This window comes from Acinonyx jubatus, chromosome A2 (assembly GCF_027475565.1).
Source record: "Acinonyx jubatus isolate Ajub_Pintada_27869175 chromosome A2, VMU_Ajub_asm_v1.0, whole genome shotgun sequence".
NCBI lineage: Eukaryota > Metazoa > Chordata > Mammalia > Carnivora > Felidae > Acinonyx > Acinonyx jubatus.
Genome location: NC_069383.1, coordinates 15,556,955 through 15,584,454, shown reverse-complemented (window position 1 = coordinate 15,584,454; position 27,500 = coordinate 15,556,955). Strand labels below are relative to the sequence as shown.

The 27,500-nt window shown below is 42.8% G+C and overlaps 1 protein-coding gene across 3 annotated transcripts in view; it reads right to left on the bottom strand.

Annotated features, from left to right (window-relative positions):
• The window catches only part of SVOPL (SVOP like), a 71,654-nt gene extending 49,896 nt beyond the window's left edge, over positions 1–21,758 (bottom strand). For 2 of the 3 annotated variants that reach the window (XM_053218032.1, XM_053218033.1), the window contains exons 1-7: positions 20,896–21,758; positions 20,616–20,707; positions 16,476–16,574; positions 7,699–7,770; positions 6,587–6,711; positions 3,851–3,914; positions 534–659 (exon numbers count right to left, since the gene is read on the bottom strand). In XM_053218032.1, the coding sequence (XP_053074007.1) occupies positions 534–659; positions 3,851–3,914; positions 6,587–6,711; positions 7,699–7,770; positions 16,476–16,574; positions 20,616–20,707; positions 20,896–20,977 (660 nt within the window). In that variant the 5' untranslated portion in view covers positions 20,978–21,758. The remainder of the gene's footprint in view (positions 1–533; positions 660–3,850; positions 3,915–6,586; positions 6,712–7,698; positions 7,771–16,475; positions 16,575–20,615; positions 20,708–20,895) is intronic. The other variant, XM_053218034.1, reaches the window with a different exon arrangement.
• Positions 21,759–27,500: the final 5,742 nt, after the last annotated feature.

The following is a 27,500-nucleotide window of genomic DNA, read 5'->3' as shown; positions in this document are numbered from 1 at the left end:
TGTCCCAAACTTGAAGTATTCCAGCAAAGCTGCAAGTATTCTGGCAGAGACAGGATGTGTACTTTGGGCTGGGGTATGAAACAAATGCCCTTCAAGCACCCTTCTGAAATCTGAAACTCTCTGATTCCACAGTGTTAGGTGACAAACACACAAAATACATCCCAGTTCCACTGAGTGGCCAACCTCGACTTTAAACAACGAACGTAATTCATCGGAACCTAAGGAAGATGGTGATTCTGCACATTAGTGGGAGAGCAGAAGGACAAACCAGCTGGCCTGCAGTGGCCTGAGAATGCGTACAAGGCATCCAACTACCTGCTCTAAAGCTTAGAGAGGGGTCAGCCCAAATAGGGAGGAGTTGTCAGACGAAACGGTCAGTAATGAACAATCATAAGGCAGGATATAGGAGGGGAGGGATGAGGTGGACTGAGACAGTTTTCAGCAAAGGGAAGACGCAGGTATGAGGTAGGTACTTGTGGGGACACTGGCCCAGCTGGAGGGGAGGACCAGAGGGAGGCTGTGAGCGTCCTCACCTTGAAGGCCAAGATGAGGATAATGCCAGGAATAGAGGCGATGCGGATGAGCCACCGCCACCCGATGGTGGGGATGACCACAGAGGCCAGGCCAATGATAAGCAGGGAGCCAGCCAGCCAGAAAACCTGGGGAGAGAAGGGGCACCTGAGTGGCTCAGTCAGTGAAGCGTCCGACTTCGGTTCAGGTCACGATCTTATGGGTCATGAGTTCAAGCCCCACGTGGGGCTCTGTGCCGACAGCTCAGAGCCTGGAGCCTGCTTCGGATTCTGTGTCTCCCTCTCTCTCTGCCCCTCCCCAACTAGCAGTTTGTTTTTCTCTGTCTCTCAAAAATGAATAAGGGTAAGGAAAAGAAAAGAAGAGAAGGGAAGGGAAGGGAAGGGAAGGGAAGGGAAGGGAAGGGAAGGGAAGAGAAAAGAAAAGAAAAGAAAAGAAAACCTGGGGAGAGAATGGAAGATTAATAGTCTTCCCATTAGGGTGCCTGGCTGGTTCAGTCAGTAAAGCATGCGACTCTTGATCTCAGGGTTGTAAGTTCAAGTCCCACGTTGGGTGTAGAGATTACTTGAAAATAAAATCTTTAAAATTCCTCCTATCGAGTGTGCTCAACACCACCTCTCCCGGGAGTCTCTCTGTCAAGCATTTCAGTATGAGAGGAGAGAGGGGGAGAGGAGGAGAGGGGGGAAAGGGTCTTTGAGGAGCTGAGGCCCAGGTTCTAATCCCAGCACGACCTCTATGACCTGGATGAACTCGGAACATCGCTTCACTTCAACATGGCTCAGTTTGCTTGTCTATAAATAGAAGGCTCACTAGACAGGGGGTCAGCAATGTCGCCAAAGTTTTAAAAACCTGAGACAGTGATATTGCTTTCCCTGTTGAATAAATAATAGATTTACTGGTTCATAACTCAAAAGGCACAAAGGAAAATGCTGAAAATATTCTCTTCCTCTCTGAGTTCCCTGTTGTCCAGTCTTTTCTCAGAAGGAATCAATATCACCAATTTCCTGTGTGTCCTTCCAAAGTTGTTCTAAGCATATACAAGCTAATAAGGATATATCTTGCTCTTCTCTTTTTTCACAAATGGCATCAGAGTATAAATATTGCCTTTTGTACTGAAAAATGTATCTTGAAGATAATTTCACATCAACAAATAACATGGCAGCCAATTATGGCCAGGTTCCATGGGTTTGGGAATTAGAACAATTCCAAGTATTAGCCCGAGCATTATCTCCCCGCTGGAAGATAGAGACTAAATGACAACCCAACTCCACCTTACAGAGGTGGAGAGAAGATGATATAAAAAAAAAAAAAAGGCCCTTTGGGGGAGACTAATTAAGGGATGATTATTTTATCACGAAAGACTTCTATTATAAAACATGAACAAGAGTATTTCAGAAAGTGCTAAGGACTATGAAAAAAAAAGAGAGAGAGAGAGAGAGAGAGAGAGAAATGTCCGGGAGTGTGACTTGAGTGCTGAGGGATGAACTTTCTGAAGAGGCAACAAACAAGACTAGGGGTAATAAGCTGTTGCAGTGGACCAGATCACAGGTGATGCGGCACTGTAAAGGATTTTAGTAGCAACATGGCAAAAAATTTAAAAGATGAAGATTCGGCACAGATATTAGAGGTAAAGGTGACAGGGTCTGCTGATAGGACAATGCCACTGAGGGCCCATCAATAAGGAATGAATCAGCAGGGCTTGGTGACAGATTGAACGGGTGGGGGTGATGGGACAGGAGGGGTCGGGGTTGGTTCTTGAGTTTGCGTCCCTGATACAGTGGGAACATGGAAATAAGAGGTTTCAGGGGAACATGAAGAGGTGAAATCTATCCATATTATATTTGTGGAGCCTATATGATAGTCAAGTGACTGTCAAGTAGTCTGTTGGCTACCTGCATCTGAAGTTCAAGGACATGCTCTTGGTTGTAGATAAAGATTTTTGGCGTTTACAAATATAGATAGCTAAAAACACTGGAATTAATTAGATGACCCAAGGAGAGCAGGAAAGTAAGATGAGCAAGGAGAAGACCTAACCAGCAAGCATGCCGATGAATGAATGGCAGGCAAAAGAGAAAATGTCCACAGATAAGCTTGAGCAGGACTAGCCCATTAAATAACATTAAGTGTAAAATCCAAATGCTAAGTATCAAAGTGTGTGCATTCAGTTTAACCAAGATCAGAAGAAAGTCTGGCAGCTACCACTAACCTTGGAGAGCAGATGGGATGCCCAAAAAGGGGTAGCTGTAAAGAGTTAGCACAGCAGTGTTTGTTATGTTCTTTTGTATTTTTGGTTGCCTAAATTTAGTGTTGGAAAAATTTGAAATAAATTTTATTTATTATTATTATTAATGTTTATTTTTGAGACAGAGAGAGAGAGAGACAGAGCATGAGCAGAGGAGGGGCACAGAGAGAGGGAGGCACAGAGTCCAAAGCAGGCTCCAGGCTCTGAGCTGTCAGCACAGAGCCTGACACAGGGCTTGAACTCATGAGCCGTGACATCATGACCTGGGCGGAAGTCGGATGCTTAACCCACTAAGCCATTCAGGCGCCTCTATTATTTTTTTTTTAAAGTAGGCTTCATGCCCAGCACAATGCCCAACATGGAGTTTGAACTCATGACCCTAAGATCAAGACCTGAGCTGAGATCAAGGGTCGGACACTTAACCAACTGAGCCACCTGGGTGCCCCTAAAATAAATTTTAAAATATTTCCCTACTGCTTTTTTTATTGTCAAATATGTTTCAGTGAGACGAGATGTCTCTTTCCTGGATTGCCTGAAAGTCAGGGCTTCTGGATAGTGATAGCATCAGAGATGGTACAAGGGCATCTAGATTCATTGACTTGGCTTCTGGATGCAAAACCTCTCCCCAGGGGTCAGTGGAGCCTGGGGAAGGCTTGGAAGCACCCCAGTCTTCTCCCCTGGATAGATGGCCCAGCCAGACGAGGCACTTATGGCATGTCCCCACAGGCGGGGGCCAATTATGGCCTGGCAGATACCAGTAACCCTGGGGAGCAGATGGGATGCCCAAAAAGGGGTAGCTGTGTCCTCCCCACCGCCCCCCTGCTCCCATTCAGTGGGAAGAGGAAGTCCATCCCAGATGCATTCCTGGGCTTCTCTCATTCCCCTGAAGCCAGGGCTCAGAGCACCTCAGACTAGGACCTCCAGCATCAAACATTCCCAGTGCTCACCAGTGCAAACCAAGAAATCGGCAGTGTGCTGATCAAATAATCAACAATCGATCGGCCAGAAGAAAAACCATGTACATCGTATCCTTTAGGATCCGAAGACCGAAGACCGAGTAGATCTCCTGGTTTACCTTACCTGAGACAAGGGGAGCATATAGCCTCGATATTTTGTAGGCAAAAATTCAGTCTTTATGATTAGCCTAAACAGGAAGGGAGGTGAAACAAAATAATTTTGTTTTTATCAAAGCAAATAACTTAAAAAAAATCATAACTTTTCTTGTCATAGAGGTGAAAATGTAGACTTCACCATTATGAAGTGGCAAGAAATATATTTTTATACATAATATGTAACCATATATTGTTATACATACATAACAATCTCTTTCAGTGGTCTCTCTCTGCTTTACAAATGCACTTAGACAGTCTTCAGTCACAGAGCAATGGCACATATATATATATATACACACACACACACACATATATATATATACACACACATGTGTGTATATATATATACGTATATACATATGTGTGTGTGTGTGTGTGTGTATGCATATATATAGCTCCCAGTTCCTGCTAATATTTGGTCTTTGACTCTGGTTTCTGACACAGAACACTGAGAATCCTTGGAATTCCCTGATCCAAAGGAGCATCATTTGTTCTAATGAGATGGCTCTTGGTGAGCTCCTGAATGGTGGCCGGTCATAAAAGACCAAGCCGTGATTAGAACCTTGGGTCTTTCAGCCCTGTCCCCCATCCTCTGGAGAGAGAGGAGGGGGTGGAAAATGAGCTGATAATCAGTCATGCCTCCCGAACGAAGCCTCCATAAAAATCCCTAACACACAAGGTTCAGAGAGTTGCCAGGTGGGTGAACACATCTATGGGCTGGGCCGGGTGGGTGGGTGTGCCAGAAACTCCACAGGGACAGAAGCTCCGTTCTCAGGACCCTTCCAGACCTTGCCCTGTGTCCATCTCTTCATCTGGCTGTTCATCTGTTTCTTCTAAAATCTCCTTTGTAATAAAACTGCAATAGGAAGTAAACTGTTTTCCGGGGTTCTGCGAGCTTCTCTACCAAATTAGTGCGTCTGAGGAACAATTTGTGGCAACTTCCAATTTGTAACAAGTTGGACAGAAATTGTGGAGAACCTGGGGACCTACTACTTGTGATTGGTGTCTGAGATGGGTGACAGCCTCACGGGACTGAGCCCTACACTTGTAGGGTCAGGTTCAGATCCAGTTAGGGTCAGAATTGAATCGAACTGTATACCAGCCGGCTGGTGTTGAAAAACTGGTTGGTGTGTAAATAACCCACACACTTAGTGTCAGAAGTGCAGATGTCAGAAGTATTGAGTGTGAGCGTGTAAAGGAAAACAGAAGTTTCTCCTCAACAATTATGTTTTGCTGTATAATTGCTAACAGGGCCAATATCCACATAAGAGAACGAGAAGAAACTTACAGCTGCTCCTCTGTTGACATGCTTATTCCCAAAATTATTTTAAGCCTTCTACCATTTAAGAGAGATAAGCCTCATTTTTTTTGCACCACCACTCCCCTCCCCCCACCATGCCGCAAAGTTGGCAAAATGTTTTGCCAAGCCTGATTCCCTTTTCTAAAACACACTTGGGAAATTAAAGTACACCTGAAAGGAAGTAAATAGTTACCACAACACATGATGACAGTCAAAGCACTGGTTTCTAATAAAGTACATATTAATTTTGGGTATAGACAAATAAAGAGAATCATATTCCATCAGTTTTCTAATTGCTCTTCTCTGTTGCGGTTATTAACCAGGGTTTGGGCTTTCTTGGTAGTTTTATTGCTCCTTCCTGAGGGATGTTTTAAAATTCCAGCTCACTTCTACTCCTGTAGGGCTCCAAAGCTCAGAGTGGGGCTTAATTTATGCCCCAGGGAAGAATAGTCTTTCCTCAACACATTAAGGTAATAATTAGGTGCTTTGATATCTCCTAATATATTCTAAGGGTAACTTGCTCCAAGGCACCCAGGAGAGAGTAGCCTGAGGGGCCCTGTTAATTTAAGGGAGGCTCCAAGTTGCTGAACATTCAATGGGACACCTTTCCCATGCCCAGGCCCAGAAGACACCATGCACTTATCCCGGGGCAGATGAGGACAAGCAGCCACAATCTGGTTCAGCATTCCCCCTCTGCTTTGCAAATGCACTTAGACACAGTCTTCCGTCACAGGGCAAGGGCACTTTAAAACAGTGACTCCTAGGGGCGCCTGGTGGCTCAGTCGGTTAAGCGTCCAACTTCGGCTCCAGTCATGATCTCAAGGTTGGTGAGTTTGAGCCCCGCATCGGGCTCTGTGCTGACAGCTCGGAGCCTGGAGCCTGCTTTGGATTCTGTGTCTCCCTCTCTCTCTCTCTCTCTGCACTCCCCACTTGTCTCTCTCTCTCAAAAATAAATAAACATTAAAACACGCACGCACACACACACACACACACAGTGACTCCTAAATGTGAAAGGGGCTTCTGATCAAACCAAACTCTTGCAACAAATCCTCAAGAAATGAATAGATTGCGTTTGTTTCCTACCTCATATGGCACTTCTGCCTAGCATTTCGTCTAACGAGATAAAGATCAGCCTTAGGGATGGAAAAGTTGACACACGTTCAATCTAGTGCACTCTGCTGGCCTCACCATCAAACAAACGTCATTTAATGAGCAAATAGCTCTTAGCAGCGATCACTTCAATCAATCAATCAATCAACCAGTCATTCGCTGAAAAATTAGCCCAAGTGGGGTCTCATCCATCTGCAACTTATTGATGCTATTGACCCATTGACCACAGAGTGGGTGTAAGTATCTGGGGGTGTACATATCCTCCTGTCAAGCATCCCCAGGTGAAGTCTTTACCCTTGTGCATGGCCAGACACACCACAGCCCACCATTGTCCGCAGGAAGACAAACCAGATGTACGAGGGAGAGAAAGAGGTCAGCAAGGAGAAGTAGGCTCCCCACAGGAACGAGATGAGCAAAATCTAAAGCAACAAAAGGAGACTTATTAATGGGGCCTGCGTCAAAGGAAGGCACAGGAGAAAATTTAACTTCCGAAGGTGATTTCATAATTTCCATCCAGAAGCTTGCTTCTCTGAGCAGCTAATGCACAGGCAGATCACCAATCTCTCTGGATCTTCAAGCGACACAAACAGTGCCACTGTAGTGCCTGAAAGCCCAGGCGTTCCAAATTTACACCATGTGTCAAAACCGCTCAACTGCCTCCACCCTGACAGGTGACAGGAGCCTAAACTTGGAAATCAGGGTGCAAAAAATTGCCCTCGCTAGAGCACCGTGAAGCACGTCTTGGAAGGGGCGTGAGGAGAAAATTTTAAGTAATTGCTTTTTCTCTTTTTCTTCGTACTTTAAGAATAGTACAAATTCACAGTAGAGAATATGGAAGAAAAAGAGAAAAACAAAATATTTAAATCTTGCTTGACTTGCTTGACTCCCCAACCCAAAGAAAATACTGTTAACATGTGTTTATTCTATTTTCCCTGTTTGAAAGGGAAAAAATATTTTTAATGGCTGCAAAATATTCCAATGGAAAGAAGGACTAGAATACATAATACAATGCATAAACCCGTCCCCTATAGTTTAATGCTGAGGTTTTCTTGCTATTACAATTAGCCGTGACAATGTGCATAAATCTCTGTGGTTCTCTGGTGATCCACACAGGCTAGATTTCTGGAATGAAAATGATCAGGGGCGCCTGGGTGGTTCAGTCAGGAAAGCAACCAACTCTTGGTTTCAGCTCAGATCATGATTTCATAGTTTCTGAGTTTGAGCTTGGGATTCTCTCTCCCTCTTTCTCTGTCCCACACCCCCCCCCCCCCACACACACACTCTCTCTCTCTCTCTCTTTCCCAAAATAAATATTTTTTTAAAAAAGAGAGAGAGAAGCAGTGGTGGCATCATCACAAAGGAAAACATAAAAGAGAATTACAAATCCTTCTTCAAGGCCAACCTACCTTCCAGCGGCCATATCTGTCAGCCAGAAGGCCAAAGAGGATGCTGAATACCATGTAGCCAAAAAACACCATCTGGAGGTGGAGTGAGAAAAAATTATCCTGTGGGCAGGCTAATATGCTGCTTACTCCATTTCCCATTCCTCCACTTTAACGAAAAGTCGACTGAACACGTGTGAAGGTGAAGGAAAGTGAAGAATGTGTGTTCACAAAACTTTCCTGTCTCTGGTTAACATGTTCAGGGCTCCCGAGGCTGACGTCTCCCCTTGGCTCACCTCACACCTGGAGACACTGCCTCCAGGTGGAAACAGGAGTCGAAGGAACAGGTCACTGCCTCCCCTCTGATCCAAGATGATGACACTGGCCTCATTCTACTCAGATGTATCATCGTGAATTTCCATTTTAAGAATTAAAAAAACAAACTCCAGTCATTCATGACCTGCCTTATTCCACACGTAAGTTGAGACTTCTAGAAGCAATTTTCCTTTGTGTTCTCACAGGTAAACCGAAACTTTAAACAAACACCAAGAGTCATTTAGAAACACTCTTCAAAACTAATACAAATCTATTTCTTTTCCTCACTTGCTCTCACAATGGCTTGTCCTACACTGATAAAATTCAAGAAGCTAGATATGATTACCAGCATTTTAACTCAGCCTGAGCTGTGATCTGATGTCTGTGCCTTTAGGCTACTTATTTTTCTTCTTTCAGGCAGTTCCAGGCTTCGCTAGCTTTCCTTCCTTGTAAGATCTCGGACCGATTGCCTCTAGGGTAATCAAAGGAAAGGTGTTAGCTTGCATTTCTAAGACTTTTTCAATAAGAGAGCTGTTTCTCTCTGCCTGCTTTGCTTTCTTTCTTTCTCCCTTCCCTACTCTTCTTAAGGAAGACTCAAACACATTTCTTCCACTGGGAACTATATTAAAAAAGAAAACAACAACCCGTATCTATTCTTGAACACAAAGCCATGTTTTTCCTCTGTGCACTGTACTTTCCAGGATAGAAGCGGGGGCAGGGAGGGAAGAAGTCAATGCTTTCTAAATGCCAAGACTTTTTATTATGGAATATTTTCTTTCTGATTGTTGGTATTAATGTGCACTTTTTCTCTTAAATTTTTTTTTTCTTAACGTTTATTTATTATTGAGAGACAGAGAGAGATAGAGCATGAGCATGGGAGGGGCAGAGAGAGGAGGAGACACAGAATCTGAAACAGGCTCCAGGCTCTGAGCAGTCAGCACAGAGCCTGACACGGGGCTCGAACTCATGGACTGTGAGATCATGACCTGAGCTGAAGTCGGACACTCAACCAACTGAGCCACCCAGGCGCCCCAATGTGCACTTTTTTTTTGAAAGATGATAGCTGATAGCAAGATTTTTTACCTCTTTCTCATTGTCTAATGACCTTAATTATCAATTATCAAATATGTGTGTGTGTGTATATGTGCGTGTGTGTGTGTATTAATGTCAACCCTATGTCAGCCACTCAGTTAAAAAAAAATTATACCAGTTAAAAAATAATTATATCAGGGGCACATGGGTGGCTCAGTTGGTTAAGTATCTGACTCTTGATTTCAGCTCAGGTCATGATCTCATAGTTCATGAGTTCAAGCCCCACATCAGGCTCGGTGCTGACAGTGTGGAGCCTATTTGGGATTCTCTCCCTCCCTCCCTCTCTCTGCCTCCCCCCTCTCTCAAAAATTAAAAAAAAATAATTTTTTGCAAACTTAAGAAAAAAATCATGTCATTGGGGTGCCTGGTGGCTTAGTCAGTTAAGCATCAACTCTTGATCTCGGCTCAGGTCCTGATCTCAGATCCTGAGTTCAAGTCCTGCATTGGGCTCTGTGCTGGGTGTGAAAACTACAAACAAAAATCATATCAGTTGGCGAATCTCAAAATTTGGGTATCCCTGAAATTAAGCAGTTTCTATCATGGAGTTATCAAACTCCCTCCAAGAAGGAAGAAGAATTGACCAGACTTGAATAAAAGGAAGTCATACACAAACCACCCAGGGCAGAAAGGAAAGTGGCTCTTTGGATTTAAAACATTTTTGTTCACTGAGGTGTTATGTTGCATCTAAGTTGCAACCAGATTAAATTTAATTAACTAATAAAGGTGAAGGAAAGAGTCAAATAAGATTAAATTTAAAGTTTCCTCTGTTCTCTCCCATCAGTGGCAGTTGTCTTTTTTTTTTCTTTCCTGTTTTCATTCCATTCAGGGTAAAGAAATGACTTTCCTAAGGCTGAGTTGTTTATTATTAAGCATATCTGGAGCACAAACCTTGACTCAAAGCCTGTGTGAACCCCAAAGCTTGTGAACACTGATCCTGTTGGAAAAGCACACAGAGGCTTGAAGACACAAAACTCTCTCTCTTTCTCCCTGCCTCTCCCCCCTCTCTTCCAAGGGGTCTGCCTTTTCTGCAGGCCCTTATTTCTAGCATAGAAATGACTCTTCTATTTCTGTTTCACACACCCCATGAAGTTTTCTTTCTTCAGTCACAAAACACGACAAACCGTAATTCATCCACCTTCCTCAAGGTTTTACAATTAACTTCTCGGGTCAGGCTGATCAGAAGGTGGTGTTGGGGTTGGGGAAAGGGAAGTCTGGGAGATGGGGAACATGTGGCCACCTGGCTGAATCCGTCTGGGCCCCTCCTTGTAAGCAAGGCTGTGGTCAGTGAGCCCAGAGCACAGTTGCCCACGGTGGATGGGACTCACAGCCAGGATGACAGACACTAAAGAATGGTAGTCGGCCAGGAACTCTGAGCAAGAAATGGTCTCATCAGGGGTGACTTGAATTCCCTAGAGGACAGTTCCTGGAGAGGGGACCCACCTAACAAGGAAGTCGTGTTACAGCTGATGTTAGGGAGCCTCCTTAGATGCCACCGGGAACAACATAAACGCAACCGATGAAATGTCAGTTGTAAGTGTCAAAAGCGAACCATGTAATACAGTTTCGTGAGGTGACAGACGCAAACACCACAGCTGGATCTCCCAGCATCCTTGGGAATCAAGACGTGTGTGGCCACAAAACCAGCTGGGGCGTGGTGCAGCTATCATTACACGAAACCTTACAACAGTCACTCTACGGGTCCAGGATCGACAAGCAATGCTCTCAAAATTGCAACTAACTTTTGTACATAGAAGAAAATGAAAAATGGCTGAGTCGCTTAATTACAAGCCCAGGTAAGGTCTTCAGCTATTTTTATTTATACCCCTTCCCTTTTCTAAAAGTAGTAGAACTTCAGGGGTGCCTGGGTGGCTCAGTCACTTAAGCGGTTGACTCTTGACTTCAGCTCAGGTCATGATCTCACAGTTGGTAGAAACTGCTTGGGATTCTGTCTCTCTCCCTCTCTCTCTGCCCCTTCCCTGCTGGTACTCTCTTGCTCGCTCTCTCTCTCTCTCTCAAAATAAATAAATAAACTTTAAAAAATGTAATAGAAAATTATATATATATATATATATATATATATATATATATATATATACACACACATACATACAAATTGTCAAATTGGTTTCCATACAACACCCAGTGCTCCTCCCAGCAGGGGCCCTCCTCAATGCCCATCACCCACCTTCCCCTCTCTCCCACTCCCCATCAGCCCTCAGTTTATTCTCAGTATTTAAGAGTCTCTTATAGTTTGCCTCCTTCCCTCTCTGTAACTTTTTCCCCCCTTCATCTCCCCCCAGTCTTCTGTTAAGTTTCTCAGGATCCACATAAGAGTGAAAACATATGGTATCTGTTGTTCTCTGCCTGACTTATTTCACTTAGCATAATAGTCACCAGTTCCATCCACGTTGCTACAAAAGGCCATATTTCATTCTTTCTCATTGCCAACTACTATTCCATTGTGTATATAAACCACAGTTTCTTTATGCATTCATCAGTTGATGGACATTTAGGCTCTTTCCATAATTTGGCTATAGTTGAAAGTGCTGCTATAAACATTGGGGTACAAGTGCCCCTATGCATCAGTACTCCTGTATCCCTTGGGGAAATTCCTAGCAGTGCTACTGCTGGGTCATAGGGTAAGTCTATTTTTAATTTTTTGAGGAACCTCCACACTGTTTTCCAGAGCGGCTGCACCAGTTTGCATTCCCACCAGCAGTGCAAGAAGGTTCCCCTTTCTCCACATCCTCGCCAGCATCTATAGTCTCCTGATTTGTTCATTTTAGCCACTCTGACTGGCGTGAGGTGGTATCTCAGTGTGTTTTTGATTTGTATTTCCCTGATGAGGAGTGAGGTTGAGCATCTTTTCAAGTGCCTGTTGGCCCTCTGGATGTCTTCTTTAGAGAAGTGTCTATTCATGTCTTCGCGCATTTCTTCATGGATTATTTGTTTTTTGGGTGTGGAGTTTGGTGAGTTCTTTACAGATTTTAGATACTAGCCCTTTGTCCGATATGTCATTTGCAAATATCTTTTCCCATTCCTTCGGTTGCCTTTTAGTTTTGCTGATTGTTTCCTTTGCAGTGCAGAAAATTTTTATGTTCATGAGGTCCCAATGAACTATTGGGGATGTGCCAAGTAAGAAATTGCTTTTAATTCCCTTGCCTTTGGGGATGTGTCAAGCAAGAAATTGCTACGGCTGAGGTCAGAGAGGTTTTTTCCTGCTTTCTCCTCTAGACTCTTGATGGTTTCCTGTCTCACATTCAGGTCCTTCACCCATTTTGAGCTTATTTTTGTGAATGGTGTGAGAAAGTGGTCTAGTTTCAACCTTCTTCATGTTGCTGTCCAGTTCTCCCGGCACCATTTGTTAAAGAGACTGTCTTTTTTCCATTGGATATTCTTTCCTGCTTTGTCAAAGATTAGTTGGCCATACTTTTGTGGGTCCAATTCTGGAGTCTCTATGCTATTCCATTGATCTATGTGTCTGTTTTTGTGCCAATAGCATGCTGTCTTGGTGATTACAGCTTTGTAGTAGAGGCTAAAGTCTGGGATTGTGATGCCTCCCGCTTCAGTTTTCTTCTCCAATATTACTTTGGCTATTCAGAGTCTTTTGTGGTTCCATACAAATTTTAGGATTGCTTCTTTGAGCTTCTAGAAGAATGCTGGTGCAATTTTGACTGGGATGGCACTGAATGTGTAGATTGCTTTGGGTGGTATTGACATTTTAACAATATTTATTCTTCCAATCCATGAGCACGGAATGGTTTTCCATTTCTTTGTATCTTCTTCAATTTCCTTCATAAGCTTTCTATAGTTTTCAGCATACAGATCTTTTACATCTTTGGCTAGGTTTATTCCTATGTATTTTATGATTCTTGGTGCAATTGAGAATGGGATCAGTTTCTGTATTTGTCTTTCTGTTGCTTCATTACTAGTGTATAGAATGCAACTGATTTCTGTACATTGATTTTGTATCCTGCGACTTTGCTGAATTCATGTATCAGGTCTAGCAGACTTTTGGTGGAGTCTATCGGGTTTTCCATGTATAATGTCATGTCATCTGCAAAAAGTGAAAGCTTGACTTCATCTTTGCCAATTTTGATGCCTTTGATTTCCTTTTGTTGTCTGATTGCTGATGCTAGAACTTCCAACGCTATGTTAAACAACAGTGGTGAGAATGGACATCACTGTAGTGCTTCTGATCTCAGGGGGAAAGCTCTCAGCTTTTCCCCATTGACGATGATATTAGCTGTGGGCTTTTCATAAATGGCTTTTATGATGTTTAAGTATGTTCCTTCTATCCCAACTTTCTCCAGGGTTTTTATTAGGAAAGAATGCTGAATTTTGTCAAATGCTTTTTCTGCATTGATTGACAGGATCATATGGTTCTTTTCTTTTCTTTTATTAATGTGATGTATCACATTGATTGATTTGTGAATGTTGAACTAGCCCTGCAGCCCAGGAATGAATCCCACTTGATCATGATGAATAATTCTTTTTATATGCTGTTGAATTTGGTTTGCTCGTATCTTGTTGAGAAGTTTTGCATCCATATTCATCATGGATATTGGCCTGTTGTTCTCTTTTTTTGCTGAGTCTCTGTCTGGTTTGGGAATCAAAGTAATGCTGGCTTCATAGAATGAGCCTGGAAGTTTTCCTTCCCTTTCTATTTTTTGGAACAGCTTGAGAAGAATAGGTATTATCTCTGCTTTAAATGTCTGGTAGAATTCTCCAGGGAAGCCATCTGGTCCTGGACTCTTATTTGGTGGGGGATTTTTGATAACTGATTCAATTTCTTCACTACGTATGGGTCTGTTCAAATTTTCTATTTCTTCCTGTTTGAATTTTGGAAGTGTGTGGGTGCTTAGGAATTTGTCCATTTCTTCCAGGTTTTCCAGTTTGTTGGCATATAATTTTCCATCATATTCCCTGATAACTGCTTGTATTTCTGTGGTATTCGTTGTAATAATTCCCTTTTCATTCATGATTTGACCTATTTGGGTCATCTCCCTTTTCTTTTTGAGAAGACTAGCTAGAGGTTTATCAATTTTATTTATTTTTTCAAAAAGCCAAGTCATGGTTTCATTGATCTGCTCTACTGTCTTTTTTTTTTTTTTTAGATCCTAGATTGTTTATTTCTGCTCTGATCTTTATTATTTCTCTCATTCTGGGTTTGGGATGTCTTTGCTGTTCTGCTTCTAGTTTCTGTAGGTGTGCTGTTAGATTTTGTATTTGGGATTTTTCCTGTTTCTTGAGATAGGCCTGGATTGCAATGTAGTTTCCTCTCAGAACTGCCTTCACTGCATCCCAAAGCATTTGGATTGTTGTATTTTAATTTTCATTTGTTTCCATATATTTTTTAATTTCTTCCCTAATTGCCTGGTTGACCCATTCATTCTTTAGTAGGGTATTCTTTAACCTCCATGCTTTTGGAGGTTTGCCAGACTAAAAAAGTACTAGAAATTTTTTTAAGTTTATTTATTTTGAGAGAGACAGAGCATGTATTTGGGGGGGGGGGGGCGCAGAGAGAGAGAGAGGGAGAGAGAGAATTCCAAGCAGGCTCCTCAATGGCAGCACAGAGCCTGACGCAGGGCTCGATCACCCAAATCCTGAGATCAGAACTGAGCTGAAACCAAGAGCCAGATGTTCAACCAACTGAGCCACCCACATGCCCCCAAAGTACTAGAACTTAAAAAAAAAAAAAAAAGGAACAAGTGCAACAAAATTTAAAAAGGAACTTTAAAGAGGGAAATGGATGTAAGAAAATAAGCACATCTGTACATGTGCTGCTGGGACTGAGGCCTCCATGACAAAGAGAGAAATACAACTGGGTGGACATAATATGTCATCTGAGAGAACTCAGATCAGTCCCTGAGGTGAGAAGGAGGTTCCTGGTTCCCAACACAGATGAGAATTCCCAGGTCAAGAATTCCCAAGTGTGGGGAGGGGACAGCCCTTCCCCAGAAGTCTTCTGCAGCGAAGGCTGCTCTCTGCCCATAACCCACAGAAGGCGAGGGGGATGGGGATAACTTCCAGCATTCTCCATGGCCAATCTCAGGCCATAACTCTTACTCTCTTACAGAGCCTCACCCTCTTTCAAGAACTCTGCCATGTGACTCTGTATCCCGTACCCATCACCCGCCACCTGCCCTTGACACTCCCATTTCAGTGAGAATCTCAGCACCTGGCTCATCAGAGTTCTCTCTTAAGTCCTGCCTTCATGAAAACCAGCTTCAATACCCAAGTAAGTCAATTCTCCACTTCTCACCTTGTGTTTCTTTTGCCTCCTTGGCTGATGTGACGTCTCAAATACTTCCAGAACACGCTTCCTCACCTCCACTCACTCTGCCGCTTTACCACCACTAACTTATCTACCGTCCAACCTTATCTCTTCAGAGCTTTTGGAAAGCTGACCCTGCGTGTTCCTCCTTAAAGCCCCTGAATGGCTCCCTGTCATCCACAGTGTGGCCTCCAACATTTTTAAGCATGAAGAACCTCTTTCAAGATTAAAAAAAAGAAATACATTTACCAGAGCTGTGCATGATGGGAAGTATACTTTAATACCCATTTAATGAGAAACACATGACAACTATGAAGTCAATGATGTGTTTGGGTGAAATTGATTCCTGTTACATAAAACAGTAATTTGAAAAACTATCATATAGGCCAACTATTTTTTGCTTGGAGAATTTGCACATGCTGATGCATGTTGGGGCACAGGACCCTACAGTAGTCTCCAGAATGGAGTCCATGCATAGACTCCAAGATGCTTCTGGTCCCCACCTGTCTCTACAGCCTTGTCTCATACTGCGCTCTCTTCCTGACTTTCTATTCAAGCAACACGGAACTGCCTGCACTCCCTCCAACACTCATGCCTGCACACAGCCTGCTGGCAATCAATTGGCACTTAATAAATACCTTTTGAAAGAATGATATATAATATCCTTAATTCCCTCAGTAGCAAACCTTGGGGTGCAATTCATAAGGCTATTCATAATCATCTTTGAGGAAAGTTGAATGCATAATACAGTTCACTGCAGTGAGGGTGATCTGATGATTGCCTAAGTGACTACAGTTCAACTAATTTGCAGTCTGACTCAAACCATAACTAATCCATGACTTAAGGGCTACTCTCTCTGATTTGCATTTGTCTTGTCTAACCTCTTGCTAGAGGCTAGAAAATAAGTAGTTCAAGGTTGTGCTCCCTACAGGAAAAGAGAGAAAAAAAAAAAAACCAGAGAAAGACCTAAAATGGTAGTTTGACCCTGACAACCCATGAGCTTTGGAAGCCAACACACCAAGCAGGGAGGGAGCCTCTGGTTCTCAGCCCTGTAGGATGGGGGAAGGGGAACAGAAATCCTAGGTTCTCAGTTGGTTCATTCAAAGCAGGCACTCACCGTGGTCACTAATGCCACCTGCCAATTCTCCAGCTGCCATTCACAGCGGATGACAGGAGACACGACCGCTATTAACATGATCTCCATGGCCTCGGCAACCTTAAAGAAGGAGAGAGAGTTCCATGTCTTAGTATTCTCACATTCTTAGTATTCTGTCTGGTTTCTCATCAGTTCTGCCCATGTGTGCCTGTCCATCCATCCTTCTAATCCTAACCTCCTCCTTCCCCTTCCCCCATTTAGGGAGCATCTATTGTGAACCCACTCGGCCCTTCTAGTTGGATAAAGAAGTATAGTAGAACTCTGGCTTCCATGGATGTAATAGCTATGGTTTGAACAATTTGAGAGGGTTCCCACAGATTTATGACACTTATCTCTTTGTGATGTTGCTGATCTATGCATTTGCATGGCAGCACTATGAGGGTGTTGGGGTGGGGAGGGGGCAGCCACTTAGCTAGTGGGAGAATCTAGCTAATCACCAGCATCTACATCAACCTAGCTTTGCTGCTTCACACTCATGACTGTGAAAGTCTCAGGGCATAGCCTTTGCAGATGGATTTGTGAACTAGTCTCTGAACTCAAGAAGCTGAGATAGAAGGCAGGCTTCATGAAAACTAGAAGAGAGTAAAGCAGCACGTACAGAACAATGAGCTCATCATCAGGAAAGAGTGTCTATTCAGCAGACTTAGGGTACGCTGTGCTACTAAATATTTCTTTCAATACGAAGTTTGGGTATCATCCTTTGTTCATTTCTTGCAATCCGTTATGGAGTGAGTTTATCTCCCAGGGTAAGGAAGAAGCAGATGTTAGGGAAGAGTTGATAGTAATGTGGATTATGTATTATGATCTATTTGCATATTTATAACGTGAAGGTCTGGGATGAACGAAGTATAACGGTGTTAGCTATTACATGGGAATTGGAAAGGTATTGTAAAGGCTTGTCTCTTCTTGGAGAGTATTACAGTCATGCTTAGAGTTCAGATAGTGGGTATGTCTTAGCCCAAAAAGTATAATAAATAAGAGATGGCATGGCAACCTCTGACGGATGTTTGATTTATTATACATCTCTCAGTAATATAGAGCAGTTGGGTCAATATTAATCAGGACTCTACCCTTCTAAATGGTCTTAGGAGAAAGTAAGTCAATAAGGGATAAAGCTCTGCATCACTCTGATACAGGAGGCTTAAGGGAGAGGGACCAGCAAGAACCTAGGGAAGGGGGCATGAAGGAGCAGCACTGCATAAGAAGATCTAAAGGCTCCTGGGTGTCCCCGTCGGTAGTGCATCCCACTTCGGCTCAGGTCATGATCTCACAGTCCATGGGTTCAAGTCCCATGTCTGGAACTGTGCTGACAGCTCAGAGCCTGGAGCCTGCTTCCGATTCTGTGTCTCCCTCTCTCTCTGCCCCTTCCCACTTGTGCTCTGTCTCTCTCTCAAAAATAAATAAACATTAAAAAAAAGAAAAGAAAAAGAAGATCTTAGAAGACCTCAGAGGACACTGGGATGCAGGAAGCCTGGTCACAGACTGAGGCTGTGCGGCTGCTGTGATGCTATTACATATACCCTGGTCATGTGAGGCCCTGAAACCCAACTATTGCTCCCACTGCCTCTGACCAAGAACTTTAACAGACCATGGCCCGGAGGAGCCATGCCCGTCGTTGTCAGCACACCTATTCTGATGAGAAGATCCATCCAAAGCAGCCCCATCCTAAAAACAGGGGAGGGATTTGGTTACAACACCCAATTAAACAGTTCTGTGTGTGTGTGTGTGTGTGTGTGTGTGTGTGTGTGTGTGTGAGGGGGGGGGGAGGGGGGAAGGAGGGAGGAAGAGACCTGGTAAACAGCCCTTCCTATCTTGATGCGTTGGGAAGAACTGAAGCAACTTACGAAACACTTAAAGAAAACCAGAAGCTATTTCACAACAACACCAAGTATAAATAGGCAATAGACATACAATCTCCACAGATGTGGATCTGGATCTGGACATCAGGGATTAGTTATATAGAGGTGGTAACTATCCTTCGGGAAGGGAGTACAATAGCATCATCTTTTGTGTTTTAAATGTTTATTTATTTTCTGAGGGAGAGAGAGAGACACACACAGATGTGAGTGGGGGAGGGGCAGAGAGAGAGGGAGATACAGAATCCGAAGTGGGCTCTAGGCTCTGAGTTGTCAGCAAAGAGCCCCACGCGGGGCTAGAACTCAACAAACCGTGAGATGAGACCCGAGCCGAAGATGGATGCTCAACCAACTGAGCCACCCAGGTGCCCCCATCTTTCTTTTTTTTTTTTAAGTTTATTTTTACTTTGAGAGAAAGAATGAGCAGAGGAGGGCAGAGAGAGAGGGAGAGAGAGAATCCCAAGCAGGCTCTGCACTGTCCGCCCAAAGCCTGACACAGGGCTCAAACTCACAATCCATGAGATCATGACTGAAGCCAAAATCAAGGGTCAGATGCTTAACTGACTGAGCCACCCAGGCACCATTCCCCCAAGTACCATGCTTCCAATACAAATAATAACCAATAAAAATGCAGTCTCTTTGTACAGATGGTTTGATTTGGGAAGGTAAAAACATTCTGCATACCCTTTTCACTTGCTGCTATGGAAGAAAAGACAGGGTTCTTGCCATATTTGAGGGTAAAAGATGCAGAGAGTTTAGCAGTGTTTAAGCCAAGAGGACCATGTAGTGAAACCATACTGGAAACCAAATATGAAAAACAGAAGTAGAAATATTCTGGTTGAAAGTAGAGGAGAGTTAGGATAAAACCCTGGCCATTCATACCCATTCATGCCTTGAAATATGGAATCTTAACATTCTGGAGCCTAGGTGAGATATTACTTTATAGATGAAGACATGCTCTAAATTGTATTGTTGGTTATCATAAAAGTAGGGCCAGGACGTGTCTTGCCTTTCTCTCCTTCCTTACCTAGCTGCCTCCTGGGAGTGTGGGGCTTTGGAGTGATGCCTCAGAACGTGTCAAGTGCCACGTTTTTCTCAAACCATTTAGCAGAGAGTGAGGGTCAGGGCTATTATTTATTCACTGGTCTCTTGGCTATCTTTATCTCCCACCTTAAGCCACTGTCATGTGGACCACCTCCCTCAGGTTTTCCATTCTGTCTCAGTGCCATTATCATATTCCTGACATATTCTCACTGCACCTACAAAAAAAGAAGGAGTAGTAGCTTTGTCTGTAGTGGTTTCACTGTCAGCAAAAGCCCTGGGGCTGAGACGTCTCTCTTCTTTCCTCATAACAGCTGACGGTAAATAGCAAACCTGCATTAGTGCCGCTTAAAGGTTCTGGAAATCTGTAATTACAACAGGTGTCCCATGGGATTCTTATGCACAAAATATGTAAGGACCATGTGTCTAATTTTCCTTAGAACGATATTAGTTTTCTCCTCTCTTCGCAGCGAAGGAAGCGATTTAAAGCATTTTAAAAAAATGAATATTGAGGGGCACCTGGGTGGCTCAGTCAGTTAAGCATCCCACTTTTGGTTTCAGCTCGGGTCATGATCTCACGATTCGTGAGTTTGAGCCCAGCTCTGGGCTGACAGCACAGAGCCTACTTGGGATTCTCTCTCTCTCTCCCTCTCTCTCTGCTCCTCCCCAGCTGGCGCTTGCACGCACGCACGCACAAGTACAAACACACCCGCTCTCTCTCAAAATAAATAAACATTTAAAATAAATAAATAAAAGTGAATACTGAAAAGGGGCGCCTGAGTGGCTCAGTCGGTTGAGCGTCTGACTTCGGCTCAGGTCATGATCTCACAGTTTGTGGGTTCGGGCCCCGCATCAGGCTCTGTGCAGACAGCTCAGAGCCTGGAGCCTGCTTCCATCCCGTGTCTCCCTCTCTCTCTCTCTGCCTCTCCCCTGCTCACGCTCTCTCTCTCCCTCTCTCTCTCAAAAATAAACATTTTAAAAAAAATTAATATTGAATTCCCAGAACATAAAGACACAAATTTATTTGCTCATGACCAAACCAAAATAATGAAAATTATTTCTGAATTAACCACCTCCCAGGATTCCTGTTCCCCATCACTCCCTTCCCTGAATGGACACTCCAGACCTGGAGGTCAGGGAGGATTGTATGTGTCCAATAATGTATTAGCTTTGGAGACTCAAATGATCTCCAAGGAGCACTTACCCCAGTGCTGCCCATGATCAGAAACAAAGCAATGTGGAATCGTCCAAATCCAATGGTCTCCACGGCATCTTCCACGGTGAATGTCTTTGACTCTAACAAGGAAGGGCAGAGTGAGAGAAATAGCCTCTGTGAAAAGAGAATGTATGTGGAGGTTTGCCACTAATAATGAGGAGGAAGATATTGAGAAACCAGTCCGTTTTTATAAAAATTAGTAAATACGGGGGGGTGGGGGGGGATTAAGCAGCAGCTTCAGGATATGAGACTTCCGTGATCCTCTTACCTTTTGGCTGTGGCTCTGGGGTCTCCAGGCTCAGCTTCTGGAGGCTAATGACGGTGACCGGCTCTGTCTGCTTGGTTGCCATGTTCTAAATGGTCTAAATTTCCCACACAGCTTCCCTGATGGAAGCAGGAGAGGGAAGAAGAAAAATATGTAATAGAGTACACATTTGCCTTTAATCTACACAGAAAATCTATGAGGTAGGTATTCTAACTTCTCCCCAAATGAGAAGCCTGAGACATGGAGAGGTCAAATGGCCAAAGGAGACTATTGGGCCCCAGTGGCTAGTAATCAACCCTGAGTCAGGGGCCAGGGGAGCTCTGAACAACTTGGACAATAGCATCCTCTAACTGGGAGTGAAGATGGCCTTTGCCACAGGGCAATAATCACAGTAGGCAGAGCTTTACATTCCCATAGATCTTGTGGTTTATAGTGTGCTTTCTATGCAACATTTTCATTTCATTCTGCTGGAAACCCAGGAGCATTTCTGTTTGTCAGCCCCCTCCCCCTTTATGTATTTAGCCCAAAGGATTCTTAACTCTAAAAATCAAAAGAAAAATAAAACAAAGAAAGCTCACTATCAACTTAATGAAATCTTTTCCAAATGACTTTAAGACATGGTAATTTAACTCTACATCCCTTGCGGGATAAATGGAAATCCTAACCTGTTCTCAGTAATTAGATTGTTACTAATAATACTGGAATCCTTATTTGGATACTAGTATGTATTGTAGGAGAAAGCAAGTAGTAATTATATTATTAGGAACCAAGACTTTTGGTGTAAAAGATACAAAAATTAAAGAAGTTATATAAAAACCTTATAATCCTAACTTTAAATTGGAAATACCAATATGAATTCACTATGTATTTTGTGTGTGTGTGTGTGTGTGTGTGTGTGTGTGTGTGTGTGTGTGCATATATCCTAATATTATCCACTGGAAGAGCCTGGAAAAGATGACTAATAAGCACTCCTAGAGCCCAGATTGTTTTCTTTCCTATTTCCCATTAAAAGAAACCCTGGCGCCTTAGATAAATGGCTAATTCTGGATCTGGGACAGGAAATGTGTAAATTGAGCCTGGAACATCTTGTCATACCAGACAGCAAGGAAGGTATCAAACACTCCTGGGGCTGTGACAAAAGATTACAAGATTCAACTTGAAAAGGCTCCCAAGGGCCAAAGATGGGACAATTTAAGCATCAAGAAGAATAATGACTGCAAAGAATTGAAACACATCAAAGATATCAAAATCCATTGTTCACAGCAACACTAAAATGAAAATCTCACAGATCACCTTTGATACTAAGAAACCAACTCATTATTCTGAAAACTAGTAAATGTCTTGTCTTTCTTGTGTAAGTTGTTTGTACTTCAAGACAACCAAACAGTTTGTTAAAGAAAACTGTTGTTTTTTTTAATTTTACCTAATACATGCAGAAAAAAAAAGGATGAATGGAATTAAGTTATGATTTTACAACTCAGTGAAATCATGGATCTAGGCAATGATTACCAGTGGCTGATAAATTACTAGGTGAAAGGCTGATGAAAAGATGGATAAGAGATAGATAAGACTGATAACACCCATAGCCATGGAAAAATCTTAATGCTGGGGTGCCTGGTGTCTCTGTTGGTTAAGCATTGGACTCTTGATTTCCACTTAGGTCATGATGTCACTGTTCATGAGATGGAGCCCTGTATTGGGTTCTGTGATTCTCTCTCTTCCCTCTCTGCCTCCCCCTTCCCCCAGCTCTCTCTCTTTCACACACATAAAATAAATAAATACACTTAAAAAAAAAAACAGAAAAATCTTAATGCTGCTGAGAGACAGTCAGATATCACGTGGTCCTGATGAGATGCAATAGGACGGAAATGTACAACATCACCTGTGATGTACTCTCCTAAGAAGAAATTGAACCAGAATCTGATCAAGCCTCTAGCTCTACCAGTTTATGCAGGAGATGAAGAAGAAGCTCATCAGACCATACCATGTGGATGCGATAATACAAAATCCAGTATGTGGGAAGTTGTATAAGATAAGTGACCTAACTTCTTCAATGAAGAAATGGCAAGCTAAAAAGAGGAAAGGGGAAATTATAGACTAAAACAAAAGTGACAAATCAACCAAATAAATGAGTTGATCTTATCTGGATCCTCAGTCAAAAAAACTGACTATAAAACAGCAACAACCAAGAGAATGAGAGGAAAAAACGATGAGAGGAAAATCAGGTCAATGTCAACAAGCATGAAAGTTGGATGATAGCAAGGAATTTCTGATGACACCATTAGGTGGGAAAATGATCTTATGGCTATGGCAGAAAAAAAGAATCCTTACATCGTAGGGATATGTATACTAAATATTTAGGGACAAAATGATGTGATGGCTGGGATTTGTTTTAAAATAATTCAATGGTAGGGTGGGAGAGGGTGCATAAGAAGTAGATGGGCATATAGAAGAATAAAGAATGGCCATATGTGGAAAATTATTGAAGGAGGGTGATTGGTTCATTGGGGTTCATTTAATACCTGCTTTTGAAGATGTGTAATATTTTTCGAAATAAATAGTTCAAAAAGTGAAGTTCTAAGATTTTAAAATAACTTTTCCAATGTCAGACCACTAGTAAATAGCAGGATCAGAACTCAAACCAAGGTATTTTTTCCCCAACGTAAAGAACTAGCCACAAACCAGTTTATAGCCACACATCAAGGTCATTTAAGTTGGCTAGGGGCCAGCTCTGTATCTTATATTGCATGGACTCCTGTGAAGACGTTGAGAGAAGGTCTGATATGTTCTCTGCCCTAAGGAGTCCTTATTCTAGTTGGGGACACCAAAGATACACATCAAAACAACTATACCATAATGTAGCTATTATTTATTTTCCTAAAATGCTGTCACAGAGACACAAATATTCCCAGATGAGAGAGAGATCAATAATGCTCAGAAGTAAGTCCATGAAATCCTCTTTCTCAAAGGAAAACATGAAAAGTTCAAAAAGCTGTTGCTTTCCCACAGTGGAAAAAGTAAAAAATAATTGGCCTCTCAGCCCATGTAAGAGCCTGAAAATCATTCAGACAGACTGTTCTGGAACTACCGCTCCCTTTCCAGACTTTGTCCAAACACCCTTTGGATAAGTGCTCTTTATCTGGTAACTTCTATAATGAAGTAGTTAGCGGAAAAATCCCCTTCTTTTGATTATAAAAAGGACTTCTATACACATCAAAAATTGGCTATGACTAACACACTTACAATTTGGAAGATGAACAAGTAACAGATTTAACTTAATCAAAATTTGAAAACAAGACCATTCCATGAGAATGGCATAGTGGTGATGATTGTACAACCTTGTTACTGTACTAAAATTCACTAAATTATATGCTTTAAAATGGTAAGTTTTATTGCATGCAAATCACATCATTTTTTTTCTTTCTAAAACACAGTAACGCAAATCATAGCAGCAGACTTAAAAATCAAAAGTGATTCAGGCCATTTATCGTCTTCGAGAATAAAACCATTTCGTTGGGCGGGAAAATAATCTTTTAAATCCCAGTAAGTTCATTTTAAGTTCAGTTACAAACAAAACGCTTAACAGTAAGCTCAATCTTCAGTCTTCAATCAACACTTAATCTCTCCTACGAGTCAAGTTTTACGACTTCTCATAGCAATCAAAACATGGTTTACAATTTTAACCATCACAAAGGCTTATGTTTTAGAAGAGTAATAAAACAACCTCTGGCAATTCTACTTTTCATAGTGAGTGGCAAGAAAAGACACACAGGAAGTCTGTTTTTTACTGAGCAGAGCAAGTTTTAATTCATATGCTTTAAGCTGATTAGATCATTCTGGGGGTCATGAATATCCTACATTCCTCCATTTTCTTATCAGCAAAGAGAAGCGATTCATCATGGAGGACCTGGAAAAAGGTATTAGGTCCAAGATAATTACTTCACAGCTTTCTTGAATGAAAACGGATCCCAGTAAGGGAGACTCCCATCCGTGATTTCATTCTTTTTTCAAGATTTTATTTCTGGGGAGGGGCCAAGACGGCAGAATAGCCCGGAAGCTTTTTTGTGTGCCTCTCGCCCCTAAAATGCAGCCAGATCAACACTAAACCGTCTTGCACACCTAGAAAACTAATTTGAGGCTTAACACGACAATCTACACCACCTGAACCACAGAACTTGGCAGGTACCTGGTGCAGAGAGGTTGGGGGGGGGGGGAGGGAGAAGCTGCAAGGGCAGGGAGCGGTTTTTGCTCGCAGAGAAGGGGGGAGAGTCCGGGAAAAGCACCCCACCCCCACCCCGTCCCACCGAAAGAAGCTGGAAAGAAAAAAGGAGAAGTGGAAACAGCCACGTGGGTCTGAACCAAAAAGGGAGAAAGAAGAGGGTTTAAATTCCATTAAGACTCTATATACTGGGAGAGCACAGAGTGTGAAACTCTGCAGCTCCATACCTGGCACAGCTCCGGTAGGAAGGGTGAATTCCCAGGAGTAGAGAGCAAGGTCTGAGGGGTCCTCAGGTCACACAGGGAGTGGCGGTTCCCCTGTTGGGAGGACATTTGAAAGAAGCTGTGCAGCCTCCCCACTGGCTAAGGTCCCAGCAGACCCTGGAGAAGAGCCACATTCGCTGGTGCTGGAATAAGGACATTGAGGGTGAAGACTGGCACCCGGTGTGTGTTGTGATGCTCCATAATCCCTGCAGCGCTGCGGCTACACAATGGCATGAGCTTTTTCTGGGGGTGGGATGGCACCCAGCCGCAGTCTCTGGGCATCAGCAGCAGGGCAGTCCTGTGAACGTTCCTGGGTGCGGCTGGCACCGGGCCATTGCTCAGGAGACCCTCCCCCAGAGGATCCGACCCGATCAAAGCTACAGTCCCTCAGAAGGGAGGGGTCGGGAGACACAGCCGCATCTGAGATAAAACTCAGGAGGCAGGTGCCACCTGGCAGCCTAGCAGCTTGGTCACCGACAGCGTAGAAGCGGGGAGTGGACGGAAGCGGGAGACAAAGGCAGGGTGCTTGATTGCAGTGGGGGAGAGCACAGAGTTCTGATACTACAGTCTGGGTACCTGGGTGATGCCATTTCACCCGCCCCGCCCCATGAATGCGCCTACACACCTAGACACCCCACAGCAATCCACTCCAGGAAGCTAACCAGCGCCATCTAGTGGAGGTGGAGCCGTTACACTAAACCCCGCCCAACTGGGCCAACAGGGCTCTTGACAACGCAAATCTCTCCACCTGCTTAGTTTACGGAGGATTAAGTGCTTCATAGCTTGACTTCTATGGGAAAGCGGAGGTAATTTCCTATTTCATTCTGTTCACTGGTCTTTTTTTCAGTTTTTTTTCTTTTTCTTTTCTTATTCTTGAATAGAGAAAGAAAAAATTTATTATCTTCCATTTTTATTACAAGACTGTTCTTTATTTTTCTCTACTCTATTTTTTACTTTTTTGTACAATTTTAAAAATTCTATTCAACTTTCATCATTTCATCTTATTCTATTTTATTGTATTCATTTTTCAAATTTTCAAACGTTTTGTGTTTTTCTTTTCTTATCTTTCCTTTTTTTCTCTAATCTACCAAGCCTCTTCCAACAACCAGACCAAAAAGTACCCAGGATCTAGCATCCTTTCTTTGGTTTCTTTGTGTTGTTTTTAATTTTTTTTTCACTTTATTAATTCCTTTCCTTCCTTCAAAATGACGAAACAAAGGAATTCGCCCAAAAAGAAAGAACAGGAAGAAATGACAGCCAGGGACTTCATCAACACAGATACAACAAGATGTCTGAACCAGAATTTAGAATCATGATATTAAGAATACTAGCTGGGGTTGAAAATAGATTAGAACCCCTTTTTGCAGAGATAAAAGAAGTAAAAGCTAGTCAGGATGAAATGAAAAATGCTATAACTGAGCTGCAATCTCAAATGGATGTCGGCAGCAAGGATGGATGAGGCAGAGCAGCAAATGAGCAATACACAGGACAGACTTATGGAGAATAATGAAGCAGAAAAAAAGAGGGAAACTAAGGCAAAAGAGCATGAAATAAGAATTACAGAACTCAGTGACTCATTAAAAAGGAATAACATCAGAATCTTAGGGGTCCCAGAAGATTATGAGAGAGAAAAAGAGGTAGAAAATTTATGTGAGCAAATCATGGCAGAAAATTTTCCTACCCTGGGGAAAGACACAGACATCAAAATCCAGGAAGCACAGAGAACTCCCGTTAGATTCAACAAAAACCAACCATCAACAAGGCATATCATGGTCAAATTCACAAAATACTCGGGCAAGGAAAGAATCATGAAAGCAGTAAGGGGGAAAAAAGTCCCTAACCTACAAGGGAAGACAGATCAGGTTTGCAGCAAACCTATCCACAGAAACTTGGGAGGCCAGAAAGGAGTGGTCTTTTCTTGGGAGGCCAGAAAGGATATATTCAATGTGCTGAATCAGAAAAATATGCAGTTGAGAATTCTTTATCCAGTAAGGCTGTCATTCAAAATAGGAGAGATAAAGAGTTTCCCAGACAAACAAAAATTAAAGGAGTTCATGACCACTAAACCAGCCCTGCAAGAAATTTTAAGGGGGACTCTCTAAGGGGAGAAAAGACCAAAAAAAAAA